The sequence below is a fragment of the Centropristis striata genome, chromosome 1, assembly GCF_030273125.1.
Source record: "Centropristis striata isolate RG_2023a ecotype Rhode Island chromosome 1, C.striata_1.0, whole genome shotgun sequence".
Taxonomy (NCBI): Eukaryota; Metazoa; Chordata; class Actinopteri; order Perciformes; family Serranidae; genus Centropristis; species Centropristis striata.
The window spans coordinates 43558603-43576507 of NC_081517.1; the positions used below are offsets into that span (position 1 = coordinate 43558603).

General features: G+C 35.2%; 1 protein-coding gene across 1 annotated transcript in view; it reads left to right on the forward strand.

Annotated features, from left to right (window-relative positions):
* The window catches only part of tmem131l (transmembrane 131 like), a 73236-nt gene that overhangs the window by 39482 nt on the left and 15849 nt on the right, over positions 1–17905 (forward strand). Inside the window, exons 10-23 of the mRNA XM_059343263.1 lie at positions 2638–2696; positions 2784–2889; positions 2993–3095; positions 4337–4481; positions 5608–5778; positions 6698–6767; positions 7656–7779; positions 7880–7949; positions 8994–9103; positions 10474–10543; positions 10667–10800; positions 13941–14083; positions 15529–15715; positions 17018–17203. Coding sequence (XP_059199246.1) covers positions 2638–2696; positions 2784–2889; positions 2993–3095; positions 4337–4481; positions 5608–5778; positions 6698–6767; positions 7656–7779; positions 7880–7949; positions 8994–9103; positions 10474–10543; positions 10667–10800; positions 13941–14083; positions 15529–15715; positions 17018–17203 — 1678 coding nt within the window. The remainder of the gene's footprint in view (positions 1–2637; positions 2697–2783; positions 2890–2992; positions 3096–4336; positions 4482–5607; positions 5779–6697; positions 6768–7655; positions 7780–7879; positions 7950–8993; positions 9104–10473; positions 10544–10666; positions 10801–13940; positions 14084–15528; positions 15716–17017; positions 17204–17905) is intronic.

Sequence of the window (17905 nt, forward strand, 5' to 3'; positions counted from 1 at the left end):
TGTGACTGTGTTGTACTTAACCCTCTATGGTAGGCATTATGATGCCAGTTAGGAAAAAAATGTTTAGAGTGTTTTTTTGTCTTAAAATAGACAAAATAAGGTTTTTGATGTACTTGGAAAAGTTTTCCAGAAAAGTTTTAATAAAGATCCCAAGATGGTTATGTTTGGACTCATACCAAATTACATAACTGGAAGGGGGAAAAAATATATTTTACAAATATTACTGATTTCAGCTCTTAAATGTATTACTGTTAAATGGTTAAAACCCGACCCTCCAACATACAATATGTGGATTGAGAAGGTCTGGGAAATTTATCACATGGAACAAATAACTTATTCCTTGAGGCTTCAAAAAGATATATTTGTTAACAGATGGAGACCTGCCATGACCATACTAATGCAATAATCTGATGTTACCTTTATTTTATTTTACTTTATTTCACTTAATTTAATTTGATTTATTTCCATTAACACAGTTTATTATTTAATTACTTATTGTTTTATGGTGTTACTTTGGTTTAACTATGTCATTTATACATATTTGTCTTGATGTATATGATTTAATGCTATATTAAGCAGATCACAAATGAAAAACAGCAGACTAAATGTGAATTTGTATGTATATTTTTGTATATGCTGCAAAAATTGAAATAAAATTTAAGTTTAAAAAAAAAAATAGACAATAAATCTGAAATTTAATATATTAAAAAATAGTTTTAACATAATTTATTTAATAAACATGTGTAAAAGATTCAGTAGCTTCAACAGGGTACAATACATAACGTTTTAAATTTAAAAACATTATAAAAGGAACTTTTTTAACCGGTTTCTTATCTGAATTTTGCCTGTAGGAAACATTGTACCATTGAACCATTGTAATGAATGTCTTGAACAGTCTTAAGTGTATGAAACTAAATCAAAAATGAAGCTTTACTCACTTATCAGTAGGAATATGTATTTTTTCCAGATGGAAAAGGGTCAGGAAATTACATTTTGAGAGATTTTTTGTGGTGCAAAATGGCAAAGCTGTTTCCTTTTGGAAAAGTCTGAAAAATAGGGTTTCAATATGGCCTCCTGGAGGTCACGTGACAAATTAAAGCATTGCTATTGGTTCCCTATACTCTTCCCTCTTTTTTAAAGTATCGCATCACTCAAAAAGATGCCTTGTAGAAATTTGACAGGCCAAAAATGGGGCAACACCGTAACATAGAGGGTTAAATATACCACACAGCTATGATACTGAGTCGCACTAGTGTGTTGATGCTTCTAAAACCTACACTCAAATAACGTCACTACATTTCTTATCTATTCTGACTGTTTTTTTTATGATGGACCACTTTTGCTTTGCTTAGAAAAAGTTTCCCTTTCTCTTAAATCTTGTTTACTTTGACTCTGGAGAAAAGATAAGATAATGATAATGATTCTGCTGCTTTCAGATGAGAGAAATATAAATATAAGGAGACATCAGTGCTCACTGTCCAGAGTAACTCAGACACAAAAGATCAAATTAATTCAGCTGCATTGGTGTAAAATGACTGAATATTTTTAAACTGATCACTCACACATATCTTTGTTTTTGAACCACATCATTGATAAATTCTTAGAAACACAAATTTGGTTAAAGTGTCACAGTTTTGACGTACAGTATTATTAAACTATTTCTGTCACCAGCAGAGGGTGGTTTGGTCTATACCAGACCTGGGCAATGTGCAGTCCTTGTCCGGCCCGCGTGAGGTTACCCAGGAAATCAATATAACCGCAGTGCTTTTATTTTGAAAAAGAAATTAGCAAGCATTAGCACTAGAGCTAACAAGCACTTTTACTATAGTTAAGACAACAAATATAGCCACTAATATATATGACAGAAGAAAATAAACTTTAACAAACCTTGTGTCCTGTCAGTCAGCCACTATAGAAGCCTTTTGATACTTTATATCAACTTTATATGAATTACGACGCACTCGTTATTATTTACGGTTCGTTTTTTCATTTAACCGTTCCACCTGTTATTTCCTGTCACTACCTTTCAAAATGAAAGCACCAGTTTCACACTGGACGGCACCTTTTCAAAATAAAAGCATCACAACATTGTAAAACACCTAGAAAATGTACAAACATGAAAAAACAAGATATATAATACAAAAACACCAATAGGAACCTTGCTAAATGCCATTTATAGTTGTGTTTAAAATAAATGGAATAGTGATATAGTGATTGGAGTATTTACTACTTTTTAACTGCTATATTTGATTCACTCCACATTAACAGTCTTATCATAACATGTATTCTTATCAGTAGCAGCTCAAAACCAGATAATTTACTGTATTTTATAAAGAGATTACATTAATATTGAGCAGAATTTAGTTCAGAGTTTTGGTCCGGCCCCTGCAACCTTCGTGGTATTGGTCATGTGGCCCCTTGAGAAAATTAATTGCCCACCCGTGGTCTATAGGCTTCTTATAACTTCTTTGTGAATATGGAGATCATTTTAATATTCACTTTTTAATCAAGAAATGTGTCTTTGCCTCAGCAACAAGTTCCAGCAAGTTATCTCAATGACCTATAGAGAATGTTAGGGAAAACATACTGAACATGTGCACATTTATGTGACCTTTTTTGTTTTTTTCTTTTTTACAGGGGAACCAAAAATAGGAGTTTTTATGTTAAATTCCGGAGGCAAGAAGCTCTATGTAAAGGTGAGGTTTTTTCTTCTTTGTCCTCCTATTTTATGGGAATTATCAGTTGCAATTTATAGACTTTGACAAGATGATTTATCTCCCCAGGACATGCAGGTGCTATCAAAAGTGGAGGCCAGCCTGGAATTTAATCAGGTTCTTCTGAGACCAGAGGCAAAAAACTTCACTGAAGTGGCAACACTTGCCTGTAGAGGTGAATTTCAATTCAAATCATTTCTTCTCAGTTCACATAGTATCTTATAAGGAGCAATTGCATTAGACCCAAATGTCCTGGAACATTTTGTTTCTTAAATCAGGTTCGGTGCCAGGCAACGGAGGGAAATGCATAAATCATATCAGCTTAAAAATTCTAGGAAACCAGACAACCTACAGCTTCCCTGGACTCCATATCACACACAGGTAACTTCTGTCATTTCACACTCAAGTTGTGCTCAGAAACCATTACAATTCAAACGAAAAGTAAATTCAATTCAATTTAAAAAATCTTCATTGTCTCTGGCAGGTAATTCTGGTGCTGCATTAAAAAATACAGAGAGATGGTGATGACTGTGTAATGTGCTAATAATAAATAAAGACATAATGTAAAAAAAATAAAGAGAGAAATAAAATTCATATCATTTTACAATTTTTTGTTTTTATTTGTATACATGCATATTTTATTTTGTGCGGGCAGTACATTTTGCATTTTATTATATTTATTTTTATCCCATTTTTTATTTATTTTATCTTATTGCATCTTACTGTTCTATTGTTTACTACATCTCTTTGTATTGTGTTATCTATTTATTGTTTGTGCAGCACTTTGGAAACCTTGTGTTTGCTAAAATTGTACTCTATAAATAAAGTGGATTGGATTGGATATTAATAGATAAATAAGCAGATAAAGAAAAGAAGCAGAAACGAGGGGAAACAAAACTTTCAAAAAGAAAACAAAAAGGAGGAAAAAAGAAAATCAATAATTGCCAATATGAGTCTGTTATATTATAATGTTTTAATGGAAGTATGAATGAATGCTTTATTTCGGTTACAAAAAACAACAACAAAAAACAAAAACAAAACAAAACAAAGACAAAATAAAATCATGTTTTTTACAAAAGAATCCATCAGACAGCAACTGAAAAAGGAATAGGCTGAAGCTCTAAAGGCTTATTTTTGCCTCTCCTTTACCATCTACATGTATACATTATATAGATTACATTAACTGAGTAATTCACATTGTTACAAAACACATGATAGCTTAAACTGAAAAATAAAATTCAATCAAATTTCATTGTAACCCTTGATTATTTTAGATTTTAAAGTCTTCTTGAAAACTAACATAGAGTTACACATCTTTATTTCATCATTTAGTCCATTAATCCATAATTTTACACCCAAAATTGACACACATCTGTATTTGAGATTAGTTCTGACTTTCTGAGTTTCAAACATTAGCATTAACCCCCTAAAGTTATAAATCCCCTGCCTTAATTTAAACATTTTTTGAATACAAACAGGAATTGACATGTTTACCACTCGAAACATAATTTCTAATGTTTTTAAATATACAATGTCCTGAAATTTCAACGTGTGTGAAGTATCATTGACATGTTATGTAAAATAACTTAATGTTATGGCATTGTGTGTGTTCCTTTATGCAGAAGGACCATGGGAGATTTGTTGAGCCTGTTCCAGCTGAAACAAGGAGGAGCAGACCAGGTGGATGTGTGGCTGACTAACTCCCTCCTCCTGCCCGTCACTGTGGTCAACGCCAGCCTCTCACACAGGCTGCAGGGAGTCATCAAGGTATGATAGGAGGCACATCTGATTTATTTTTATTTATTTATTTTTATTGATGTTTATGCCAGACAAATACAATTGATTGATTGTCTTTATTTCGAACATGCAAGCAAATAAAAAAAAACAAGTTTAAATATTAATAGATGAATAAATAAAAAACAAAACAAAAAAGCAAAAAAAAAATCAGAAAACAGATACTTTCTGCAAGCTCGAAAGGGAGTAGGAAGAAGTAAAAAAACGTATTGAGTCCTACCCCTTAACAGGTCTCTATATCTATATACATATATATATATATGACTAATCAATATAGTCACATACAAATATAATAAACAATTATATATACTATAAACAATTTATATTACATTGTAAATACCTATACATGCATACAAACAAATACATGTTACCTTGTTACAGTTACATGGATAAGAAAAACATCTTATGAGCATTTATCAGTATCTGCCCAGTCTTTTTTTTATTTTTTTTAAACAAACAACCAAAAAAAAAGAAATGCAGTCCAGCAACAATGTAAAAACAAGCTAGATCTACAACACAAAACATAGATCCACAGAACAAAACAAGACAAAACACCCCAGGAAGTCTACATACTATACTTTCTTTTTTTTCTTTCTGATTTTTGCTAATCTGGCTATGTGAATTCTGTGTTTTGAACTATGTATTTCACACTGTGAACTCTTAAGTCTGGTACTTGGGGAGGGGGGGGGATTTACTGAGGGTTTTTTTTCCTTTTTCCCTGTGTGTTCTGTTGGACCTATGTTAAATTGTAAACTATAATCTGTAAAACAAAATAAAAACACCTTGATCAAAAAAAACAACAACATAGTGTTGGCAGCTGTAGGTGTTGATAAGCCACAATTTCAACTTTTTAGTGAAGGCCTTGTATGTTGTTAGCAGTTTAACCTCCTCAGGTACTGAGTTCCACACACTTGCACTCCCGACTGACCAGGCCGACTTACTGAAAGAGGAATATAACAGTCTCCTCTGATGATATAATGACCATCATCAAGCTCCCTCTTACTTTTTGCCAAGTCAGTTCTGACCCCCTGTTATCATGAGGATCCCAGGTTCAGGACAGGATTTGACCTGAATGTCTCTGCTGCCCTCTATCTGTCAGGTGGTGAACTTCAGCGGCCCGCTCTCAGTCCCTCAGGGCTGCTGGCAGGTCCTGTCCCTGCAGCGGCTCAGCAGGACGCTGCCCACCAACCAGGTGTTCACCCTGAGTCTGGACACCAGCCTGGGCTCCGCCCTGCACATCCCTCTCCACTTCCACTCTTCTCCTCTCAAGGTAAAATACCGTAAAACGCTAACAGTAGTTAGGTGTGTATGGTTTTTGGACCAGAGGTTTTAGTTTTCAGTCCTGAAGGCGAGAGAGAGAAACTTTTACCAAAACTACGAGATTCTACGAGAACTTCATAATGTGTAAAGAACCTGGGCGTCATTTTCGACTCTGAGCTAAGTTTTATTCCTCATATTAAAAATACAACAAAGATTTTTTTACCATCTTAAGAATATAGTCAGAGTCGCCCGTTTCTCTCTCAGGCCAACACGGAGGTGCTGATGCTTTTATCTCTTGTTGTTTAGACCAGCTATTCTCAACCTTCTCTCGACCAATTGGGGTCGCGAGAAGATTTCTGGGGGTCGCCAAATCATTTTGGAAGTCAGCTCTGTCTCCACTGTGTTAAAGTGTTCATGTGTTAATGTGTTTTAGTCTTTTTGGTCATTTTGTGTCTTTTTTGGGCCATTTTGTGTCTTTTTTGGTCATTTTGTTTCCCTTTTTTTGGTCATTTTGTGTCTTTTTTGGTCATTTTGTGGGTTTTTTTTGTCATTTTGTGTCTTTTTTTAGTCATATTGTGTCTTTTTTGGTCATTTTGTGTCTTTTTTGGCCATTTTGTGTCTTTTTTGGTCATTTTGTTTCCTTTTTTTCGTCATTTTTACCTTTTTTTCCGTCATTTTGTGTCTTTTTTTTGTCATTTTGTGTCTTTTTTTGGTCAATTTGTGTCTTGTGGTCATTTTTTGTCATTTTGTGGTCAATTTGAGTCCTTTTTTGGTTAATTTTATTTAATTTTTTGATCAATTTGATTCTTTTTTGGGTAATATTGTGTTTGAATTGAATTACTAATAAAAATAAACTTTTCCATGATATTCTAATTTATTGAGATGCACCTGTATAAAGGATAAGATGTAACATATGATGTGTCTGTCAGCAGGGGGAGGTGGTGTTTGAGGCAGAGCGAGAGTGTGGACGGCCGTGTCCTCTGAGATTGTCTGAAACAGGTGAGATATGAAACCTCGCAGCCACTTGTTTTTTGTTTTTTTTAAACTAGGGCCCCGCTTTCACACGAGGATGCTTGCAGGTAAAAACGACAAAATATTTTATCGGAAGTGCCTTTCGTTTAGACGGTGACGGCGTTTTTGGGGCTTAAAAAACGCAAAAATCTGAAACCACCCTCCAAAGTGGAAAAGTTGAATCCTCTCCTCCGTAGCGTGTCGTCTACACTGACAAGACACAAAACTCTGATCTGATCTGCTCACGTCACGTATGTGTTTACGTCACATACATGCTCCAGTACAGGAAATAAAGAAACGTGGGATTATTTCCATGGTGGGACCTTCAAGCTGCTCTGGCAGCTCTAATAAACTTACAGGAGTCTTTCCACCAAATGTCCAGGATATGTACAGATAGTATTAGTGAACAGAGAAGGATCTGGAATTACCTCCATCACATTCTGGATGCAGTGATTGGTCGGAGGAGCCAGACGGCTGTGAACGAGACCTGGGAGATGTAGTGATGGTGGAGAACTTTGTGGAAGGAGTAGCTGATGAAAATGTGTGGCGTGAAAACTTCTGCATGCCCAAAGATGATCTTATCTCTTTAAGTGATGCCGCCTGGCTGCATACAATCCAATTCCACACACTTTTGCGTCACCGTATGCAGCAGATTTCCTCCCAAAAACGCTCGTCTAAACGAGGAATAAAAAGTGAAGACGTGACGCCACTTTTGCGTCTTCTGTTCAGACCGTCATCATGTAAACGGAGCCTGAGTTACTTGGTTCTGTGTATTGAGTACTAATACCCAGCCGTACTTGTTTGAGACAGAAAATCATAATCTGATTCATTTCGGGTTCACTTCTACATGTTTAATTGTCTCTAATATCCCGTCAGGTCGTTCAGAGTGGCAGCATTCCCTCCTCCCAGACTTCTTCCCCTCGTCTTGGGACATAGACGGCAAACTGGCTGCTGAGCTCTGCTCTCGATGGCAGAACCACAAAGACAAACTGTCCTGCAGGTCCGTGTTAAATGCAACACACAGCTTTCATCCAGATGCCATTGTGTGTCTTATAATCCATAATAACACACCGTTATTAACATCATTAACTGTCTTCCAGGTGGCCCAGACTCCCCGTAGAGACCACCTTCCCTCTGGACTTTGGTGCCACACCTGTCAATGAGAGCAAGGTGGGCAATAAAAGAAATCTTAAAACCCTTTTTTATTCACTGGCTTTTAACTCAACATGAGCCTTTGCTCTGGTTTATTTTTATTTGTTCTTTGTGGTTTTTTAAAATTAAGATTCATTTTAAAAGTGTGATTAATTTTAAAACCCACTTTTATTTACTGTTTTTTTTTGTTTTACCCAGCATGAGACTCGCTTTGTTTTAGTTGTTTTTGCTTGTTCTTTGTTTTTATTCACTGGCTTTTAACTCAACATGAGCCTTTGCTCTGTTTTATTTTTTGTTTTTATTTGTTCTTTGTGGTTTTTTTAAATTAAGATTCATTTTAAAATTGTGATTCATTTTAAAACCCACTTTTATTTACTGTTTTTTTTGTTTTACCCAGCATGAGACTCGCTTTGTTTTAGTTGTTTTTGCTTGTTCTTTGTTTTTATTGTTTTTATTGTTGGTCTGTCCTGCCATGTACAGCACTTTGTATCAGCTAACGCTGTCTTAAAGGGCTCTATAAATAAAGTTGATTTGATTTGAATAACTCTTGACTAAAAATGTTCATGTGTTTTAGTCTTTTTGGTCATTTTGTGTCTTTTTTTGGCCATTTTGTGTCTTTTTTTGGTCATTTTGTGTCTTTTTTGGTCATTTTGTTTCCTTTTTTTCGTCATTTTGTGTCTTTTTTTGTCATTTTGTCTTTTTTTTGTCATTTTGTGTCTTTTTTCGTCATTTTGTGTCTTTTTTTTGTCATTTTGTGTCTTTTTTTTCATTTTGTGTCTTTTTTTTTGTCATTTTGTGTCTTTTTCGTCATTTTGTGTCTTGTTTTTGTAATTTTGTCTTTTTTTTGGTCATTTTTTATTGTTTTTATTGTTGGTCTGTCCTGCCATGTACAGCACTTTGTATCAGTTAACGCTGTCTTAAAAGGCTCTATAAATAAAGTTGATTTGATTTGAATAACTCTTTACTAAAAGTGCTGTTTACATATATATTTCTAAAGCTGGATTCAAATCTAGTGGCAATTATCTGCAGCAAAAAGAAAACCTAATTGTTTCTTTGTTTCAGGTGAAGACCTTCATGCTGAAGAATCCCTCTTCTTCTGTGGTTTCTGTAGAGATCCGCATCCTCTCCCTGTACCCCGCCCCCCTAGACGCTCTGGACCTACTCACCAAATGGTATGCTGTCAGAAATATATTTATGGTTTTGAAGAATATTATTCAACTACAGTTTACTTAGGACAGGATAACCTTTCCAGTAACAAGGGAATGCAAGTTTGAGTTAGTTTGTTTAAAAAAAACAATATATATATATATGAAGATGAAATAAAAATCAGATGCAAACATAAACATGAAAATAAATGAATTACAAATCAATTTTTACTATATTAGCCTCTAGTTTTCACATCTTTGTTTGTGAAGCATTTTAGAGTGTGCAGGTAGGATTTTAAATGGGACATAACAAGGTTCTGTTTTTCACATTTGTTGGTTTCTATATGGAATTTTGTTAATAAGGAAATAGGATTGATAACATACATTTTCTTGAAAGACATTTAATTAGCAAAAAGATCAAATAAGATTTAGCCTTACAGAATTAACTGGATAACGTCTGTTAAAAAACACCTGTCGCACCTATTGGAGACAAAACATTTTCTGGGTAATAAAAATGTTTTTTTCCCAGTCAAAATCTATATAGAAAACAATAACAAAAGCAGGCTTATTAATTGTTCCCCCCTTTTACATTTATTGTTAGATTGTATACACATTAAAGCAGCTATTCTCAACCTTGGGGTCCCGACCCCAATTGGGGTCGCAAGATGATTTCTGGGGGTCGCCAAATCATTTTGGAAGTCAGCTCTGTCTCCACTGTGTTAAAGTGTTTATGTGTTAATGTGTTTTAGTCTTTTTGGTCATTTTGTGTCTTTTTTTTATTTTTATTTTGTGTCTTTTTTGGTCATTTAGTGTCTCTTTTGGTCATTTTGTCTCTTTTTTTGGTCATTTTGTGTCTGTTTTGGTCATTTTGTGTCTGTTTTGGTCATTTTGTGTCTTTTTTAATCATTTTGTGGTCAATTGTGTCTTTTTTTGTCATTTTGTGTCTTTTTTTGTCATTTTGTGTCTTTTTTTGTCATTTTGTGTCTTTTTTTGGTCATTTTGTGTCTTTTTTGGTCATTTTGTTTCCTTTTTTGGTCATTTTGTGTCTTTTTAGTCATTTTGTGTCTTTTGGTGGTCATTTTGTTTGTTTGTTTTTTTCGCAGACAACATGCATGTTAAATTGGGGGTCGTGACTCAAAAAGGCTGAGAACTACTGCATTAAAGGATCATGTGACTATAAGTCAGATGTACTTTGATTGATGATATCTTTGGTTGCAGATGACAGCAGGATTTTATTACCTGACAGAAAAGCATCAAAGGCAATAGCACATTCTGGAGGGAGAATAGGAATGTTATATTCTGATAATAATTAACTGTAAAGTGAGTAGTTTACTGTGTTGCTCCAGCACATCCCGTGAGATGATATGTCAACCTGTTTTCTTCCTTTTGACTGACAGGTTTAATATCAGCCCCCTTTCTGTCAACATCAGCACTACAGAGTTCTCTCTGTTGGCTTCTCCCCCGAAGGTAAATCCAGAGGACACTCTTTGGGAATAATGTTGTGGCGCTGTTCAATCTTTTCAGATTTACTCATTGATTTTTGGCTCCCAATATGTAATACTTATCTAACTTAATTGTGTGTGTGTGCAGACAGGAGAGAGTGTCGAGGACATAAGAGGAGAAGGCGTCCTGCGTCTGCTGCTGCAGCCCTGGGAGGCCAGAGAGGTTCCTGTGGTCTTTACTCCCTCTGAACACAAACCCACCACCACCATTCTCATCATCAGGTACACATTCATATTCACATCTGTAGGAGTTTTCCTTCTACCAATATGTGTAATAAGGTTTCATAATGGCAAAGGAATTTCAAAGTTTGGAAGAGATGTTTCAGAAAAGTTGTACTCAAAATATCACACAGATTTGCCACTTTAAATCTCTTAAATCTGCAACTTTTTTCTTGTAGATTTGCCATTTTAAATCTCGTAAATCTGCAACTTTTTTCTTGTAGATTTGCCATTTTAAATCTCGTAAATCTGCAACTTTTTTCTTGTAGATTTGCCATTTTAAATCTCGTAAATCTGCAACTTTTTTCGCGCAGATTCACCACTTTAAATCTCGGAAATCTGAGACTTTTTTCGCACGGATTTGCCATTTTAATCTAGTAAATTTGCAACTTTTTTTCAACCCCATTTTGACATCCACTGAAGTTACCAAATATAGTTCTTTGCCTGATAAAGGGTTAAGTAGTGACAGTACAAATGTTGCTATGAGTATTAACGATAGCTCTGTTCTGTTAAAGTGTCCCAATCAGCCATGACAGTGAGGCTGCACGCACAATGCCACTTTGAAACCAAAGCAGCTAGATGGGATTCATAAAGGAATGACCATCATTCATTTTTATTATTTACACTTGTGCTTTTTCCCAATGTGACATGTCAATATGGCGTCCTTGAAAAAGGTCTGTTGCCTGCCAGTTTCCAGGCATCTGCTTTCCTGCTTGAGTGCTCTGCAGTGAGCATCAAAGGAATAGCCTACTGGCCACTTTATATGCCACTTTGCTAGTAATGGGTTAGAACCATTTTTTTCCTGTAGAACTTCTCATTTTTTGTGGAAGGGGCTGGAAACATTCCTCAGAGATTTTGCTCCATATTGACATGATGGCACTACTCAGTTGCTGCAGATAGTCAGGCGGCTGAGCTAAATAAAGGGGACACGTCGGACAAAAGCACTAAATTTTTTCCACATGCTCTCTATCACCATAGGTTTCAATTTTTGGTAGGAGCCACTTCATCAAGACTCTGGAATCGGAGATGGCACCCATATAAAATCTATGAGAACCAATATATCTTCCAAACCACTTAGAAGTTCAATCTGGGTGTCAAAATCTACATTTTCTGGGTCAAGGAATCATTTAAAACTATTGAGAATATCACCAGATGATTATTTGATCAAATAGTTCATTTTCACCCAGACTGGTAGGTCTTCAAGTGCTGCAATAGGGAATCCTGAGTTGAAAATGTTTGGACTCTATGTTCATGGGAGAGTGAGGATTAGCTGCCATGTACACTGCTGAAAAAAATCAAGGGAAAGCTTTAATCTCATGTAAAAAATCTTGTATATACAACAGAAAATGTATATTTTGACACCAAGATTGACCTTCTGAGTGGCTTGGAAGATATATTGGTTCTCATAGACTTTATATGGGTGCCATCTCCGATCCATAATCTTGATGAAGTGGCTCCTACCAAAATTTGAAATCTATATTGACAGAGAGCATGTGGAAAAAATTAGGTGCTTTTATCAGACGTGTCCCCTTTATTCTTAAATCTGGTACCAAGCCGCCTGACTATAACACCAATCCTCAAAAGTGGTCTGTTAGATTGAGATCTAGTGACTGTGGAGGCCTTTTTAGAACAGTAAACCATTTTTCATGTTGAAGAAACTAGTTTGAGAGTTTTTGAACTTTGTGGCTCATGACCTATCCTGCTGGAAGAAACCATTAGAAGATGGGTACACTGTGGTTCTAAAGGGACGGACATGGTCAGCAAGAAATACCCAGGTAGGCTGTAGCTTTTAAACACGCTCATTTGGTACTAAGGGGCCCAAGTGTGCCAAGAAAATATCCTGCACACCATTCCACCAGCAGCAGCCTGCTTTATGTTGCTTATGGCAAACTCTGCCCCTAGCATCTGAATGTTGCATCACAATTTATCTCATCAGACCAGGCAATGTTTTTCCAATCCTCTATTGTTCAGTTTTGGAGAGCTTGTGCCAATTTTAGCCTCAGTTTCCTGTTGTTAGCTGACCTGAGAGTCTTCTGCTGCTGCAGCCATCTGCTTCAAGGTTCTACATGTTATGTTTTTAGTGATGCTCTTCTGCATACTTTGGTTGTAATGAGGTGCTTATTCTAATTACTGCCTTTCATGCCATCAATGAGGCATAATTCCCCAGAGAAAGGATGCTCATTGGATATTTTCTCTTCCTGTTATCATTCTCGAGAGATGGTTGTATATGAAATCCCCGTAGGTTAGCGGTTTCTGAAGTACTCAGACCCAAGGTTATAATAGTTTAGGATTTTTCATTAGTTTTAGTTTTAATTTCGTTGTGAATTTTTGTTCTCAAATTCAGTTATTATTAGTTAGTTAGTTAGTTTTTAGAGTGAGTTTGCTAGTTTTAGTTTTGTTTTTATTTTTTTTTAAATGCTTAGTTTTAGTTTAGTTTTTATTAGTTGTAGTGCTACTTTTAGTTTTTTAGTAATGGATATGTGCCTTCATTTCCTTTATCCATCTTAGCCTCAATAAGGTTATTAACTCTTTGTATTTTGGTTGAAGTGTAAACATCCCAGTCTCAGTAAACATATTTACTGTGTTCCTGCATGTTGAAATAGAAACACTGAATTATGTATGAAAAAAGTTGACAAAGACGAAAACGAAGGACATTTTCACTATAATTTTAGTTACTTTTAGTGACTTTTGTAACCACACAATACAGTTTCAGTTAGTTATCGTTTTTTTAAAAACTCTTGTTATTATTTTTATTTCAGTTAACGAAAATGTTTTTTCAATTTTAGTTTTGGTTATTTTGTTAGTTTTCGTTAACTAAATCACTTTCATTCCCCATTCTGATGATTCGGCAGTTTGAACTTCTTCTTCACCTTCTTTACCATATCTGAAGCCTAAATGCAATGATTTGCTGCCACATGATTGGTTAATATTTGCATTAATGAGCAGTTGAAGATGTGTACCTAAATGTGGATATTCATTTTTATTTTGATGGAGGGAAAAGTCTGTATTGCCAAAGAATGCATCCAAAAAATGTTGGATATAGTTTATCTTTATTGTGATATCAGGAACACTGTTCATAGTTCAACACGTTTTCATCAAACATGTTGATGGTAATGTTTTCTTGTCTGGTCTTTGTGTTTCAGGAACAACCTGACGGTGTTTGACATGGTGACGGTGCAGGGCCACGGGGCCAAAGAGCTGCTGAGGGTCGGAGGCAAGCTGCCGGGCCCCGGGGCCTCGCTACGCTTCAACGTCCCTCAGTCCACTCTGATGGAGTGTCGTGATGGTGAGATTCATGTTTCAACTGACTGTAGTTTCACTAGAGCAACTATTCTCAAACTTGGGGTCGGGACCCCAATTGGGGTCGCGAGATGATTTCTGGGGGTCGCCAAATCATTTTGGAAGTCAGCTCTGTCTCCACTGTGTTAATGTGTTCATGTGTTAATGTGTTTTAGTCTTTTTTGGTCATTTAATGTCTTTTTTTGGTCATTTTGTGTCTTTTTTTGGTCTTTTTGTTTCCATATTTTTGTCATTTTGTGTCTTTTTTGGTCATTTTGTGTCTTTTTTTGGTCATTTTGTGTCTTTTTTTGGTCATTTTGTGTCTTTTTTTCGGTCATCTTGTGTCTTTTTTGGTCATTTTGTTTCCATATTTTGGTCATTTTGTCTTTTTTGGTAATTTTGTGTCTTTTTTTTGGTCATTTTGTGTCTTTTTTTGGTCATTTTGTGTCTTTTTTGGTCATTTTGTTTCCATATTTTGGTTATTTTGTGTCTTTTTTTGGTCATTTTGTGTCTTTTTTTGGTCATTTTGTGTCTTTTGGTCATTTTGTGTCTTTTTTTCGGTCATTTTTGTCTTTTTTACGGTCATTTTGTGTCTTTTTTGGTCATTTTGTGTCTTTTTTTCGGTCATTTTGTGTCTTTTTTGGTCAATTTGTGTTGGTTTTGGTAATTTTGTCTTTTTTTGGTCATTTTGTTTCCATATTTTGGTCATTTTGTGTCTTTTTTGGTCATTTTGTTTCCATATTTTGGTCATTTTGTGTCTTTTTTGGTCATTTTGTGTCTTTTTTGGTCATTTTGTGACTTTTTTTTGGTCATTTTGTGTCTCTTTTTTTGGTCATTTTGTTTCCATATTTTGGTAATTTTGTGTCTTTTTTTGGTCATTTTGTGTCTTTTTTTGGTCATTTTGTGTCTTTTTTGGTCATTTTGTTTCCATATTTTCGTCATTTTGTGTCTTTTTTTGGTCATTTTGTGTCTTTTTTGGTCATTTTGTTTCCATATTTTCGTCATTTTGTGTCTTTTTTGGTCATTTTGTTTCCATATTTTGGTCATTTTGTGTCTTCTTTGGTCATTTTGTGTCTTTTTTTGGTCATTTTGTGTCTTTTGGTCAATTTGTGTATTTTTTCGGTCATTTTGTGTCTTTTTCGGTCATTTTGTGTCTTTTTTGGTCATTTTGTGTCTTTTTGGTCATTTTGTGTCTTTTTGGTCATTTTGTGTTGGTTTTGGTAATTTTGTGTCTTTTTGGTCATTTTGTTTCCTTTTTTTGGTCATTATGTGTCTTTTTTTGGTCATTTTTAACATGCATGTTAAATTGACGGTCGTGACTCAAAAAGGTTGAGAACCACTGCACTAGATGACTGTAAAGTCATAAAGTTTATTGACACATATTGACTTTTAAGAGAGAGAGAGAGGTCATTGAACAAACAAAAGTGAAACCTTCCTGCTTGTCATTCTCAGGTCTGCGCACCAACAAGCCGCTCTTCGCCATCAGAAAGAGTTTCAAGGTGGAAAATGCAGGCGAGCTCCCTCTGACAGTGATGTCCATGAATATTAACGGATATAAGTGTCAGGGGTTTGGCTTTGAGGTTCTGCAGTGTCGCCCCTTCAGCCTGGACCACAACACCTCCTCTGAGATCACCATCGCGTAAGTGGACTTTAAGCTCTTTACTGCTTTATTTCTATTTGAATGATATTGTCTTGTGTCTTTTCCATTGCTGCATATTAGTTAGAGTTCCAACAGATTAGACTTAGACCACAGCATCTGCTGCAGAACAACCAGATTCAGTAACAGTTACTTCCCCCCTCGCCATCAGACTGCTTTTTTTTTTTTTTTTTTTAATTAACGAATAAACAAAGAAAAGAACAGTGGATTACTTATTAGGAGCCACAATATGAAAACAAAACACTAAAACACAATTCTAGACAACAAAGACATAATGTACACCCAAATAACATACAGAGAATAATATAAATATATAAAGGATAACCACAACAACAAAAATGAAAACAACTATACACCAGTACAAAGCCACACGGCAAAAACAGACAGACAAACAAACAACCAAAAAAAAAAAAAAAACAACAACATGCATTTAGCCCAAACAGAAATATAGAGAGACTGGTAATATACACAGATTCCAAGATAAAAAGAGAATCATATGAAACGTTAATTAAATTCAAAGTAATCCTTGGACCACAGCGATAGCTTTAGACCAATTGATTATGGTTTCAGGTGTAGCATTATTAATCCTGGCTGTTGACCTCTCAACAAGACAGACATCAAAAAACAATAAAAGCCAGGTTCTCTTGACATTCGTGACGGGTTCAAACCAGTTCTTTATAATGGTTTTCTTGGCAGCCGTAGAAGCTGCTAATATTATTCTTTTCTGCTGAAATGAAACTAAAATGTTGGGATTAGATCCAATCAGCCGTCAGACTGCTTAACACCAAATAACCCTGCCTGTAAAGTGCAATTAATCATCTGTGCAATAATTCAGACACTGCTGTTAACTTTGAGGGTGCAATAATTAATCTACATATTGGACACCTTTATTTTTATACGAGTTTTTATATATATTTATATAGATCTATTTATTGTGACAGTCCACTGTATGTATTTATTCACAGGTTCTGCTCTTTGCAGGATTCACTGTTGTGTTTTCTGTGCAGTGACAATAAAGAAAGTCTAAGTCTAATTGTCTTGTATCTTCTCCACTGCTGCATATTCGTTAGAGTTGCAACAGATAAGATCTGTACTCTATTATTCAACCACAGGCAGCGCCCACATCTGTTTAGTCATTTTCTGCTTTCTCTCTTCCTCTTTTACATGTTTGTTCGACATGTCCTAGTTATATATCTTCCTCTTCCTCTTAACCCCTTGTTATGTCTCTTTCTGTGTCCACTTTGTTTTGCCTCTCACCATTTCTACCCGTTTGTGTCTCCTCAGCTTCACCCCAGACTTCACGTCCTCCTGGGTGATCCGGGACCTCACCCTGGTGACATCACGCGGCACCTCGTTTCCTTTCACCCTCAACGTGACGCTGCCCCACCACATGCTGCCGCTCTGTGCTCAGGTGGTTCCTGGTCCCAGCTGGGAGGAAACCTTCTGGATGGTCACCCTCATCTTCACCTGGTCAGGACCTTTTACTCATTCTGCTTCACTCTGACACTTTCTAATCTTTCATTTTTCTATCACTTTTGTCTTTTTTAGTCATTTTGTGTTTTTTTTTTGTCATTTTGTGTCTTTTTTTGTCATTTTGTGTCTCTTTTTGTCATTTAGTGTCTTTTTTTGTCATTTTGTGTCTTTTTTTTTGTCATTTTGTGTCTTTTTTTGGTCATTTTGTGTCTTTTTTAGTCATTTTGTGTCTTTTTTGGTAATTTTGTGTCTTTTTTTCAGTCATTTTTGTGTCTTTTTTTGGTCATTTTGTGTATTTTTTGGTCATTTTGTTTCCTTAATCATTTTGCTTTTTAATCATTGTGCTTCACTGTGACACTTTCTAATCTTTCATTTTTCTATCACTTATGTCTTTTTTAGTCATTTTGTGTCTTTTTTTGGTAATTTTGTGTCTTTTTTTGTCATTTTGTGTCTTTTTTTTGTCATTTTGTGTCTTTTTTTTTTGTCATTTTGTGTCTTTTTTTGGTCATTTTGTGTCTTTTTTAGTCATTTTGTGTCTTTTTTGGTAATTTTGTGTCTTTTTTGTCATTTTGTGTCTTTTTTTGTCATTTTGTGTCTTTTTTGTCATTTTGTGTCTTTTTTTGTCAATTTGTGTCTTTTTTTTTGGTAATTTTGTGTCTTTTTTAGTCATTTTGTGTCTTTTTTGGTCATTTTGTGTCT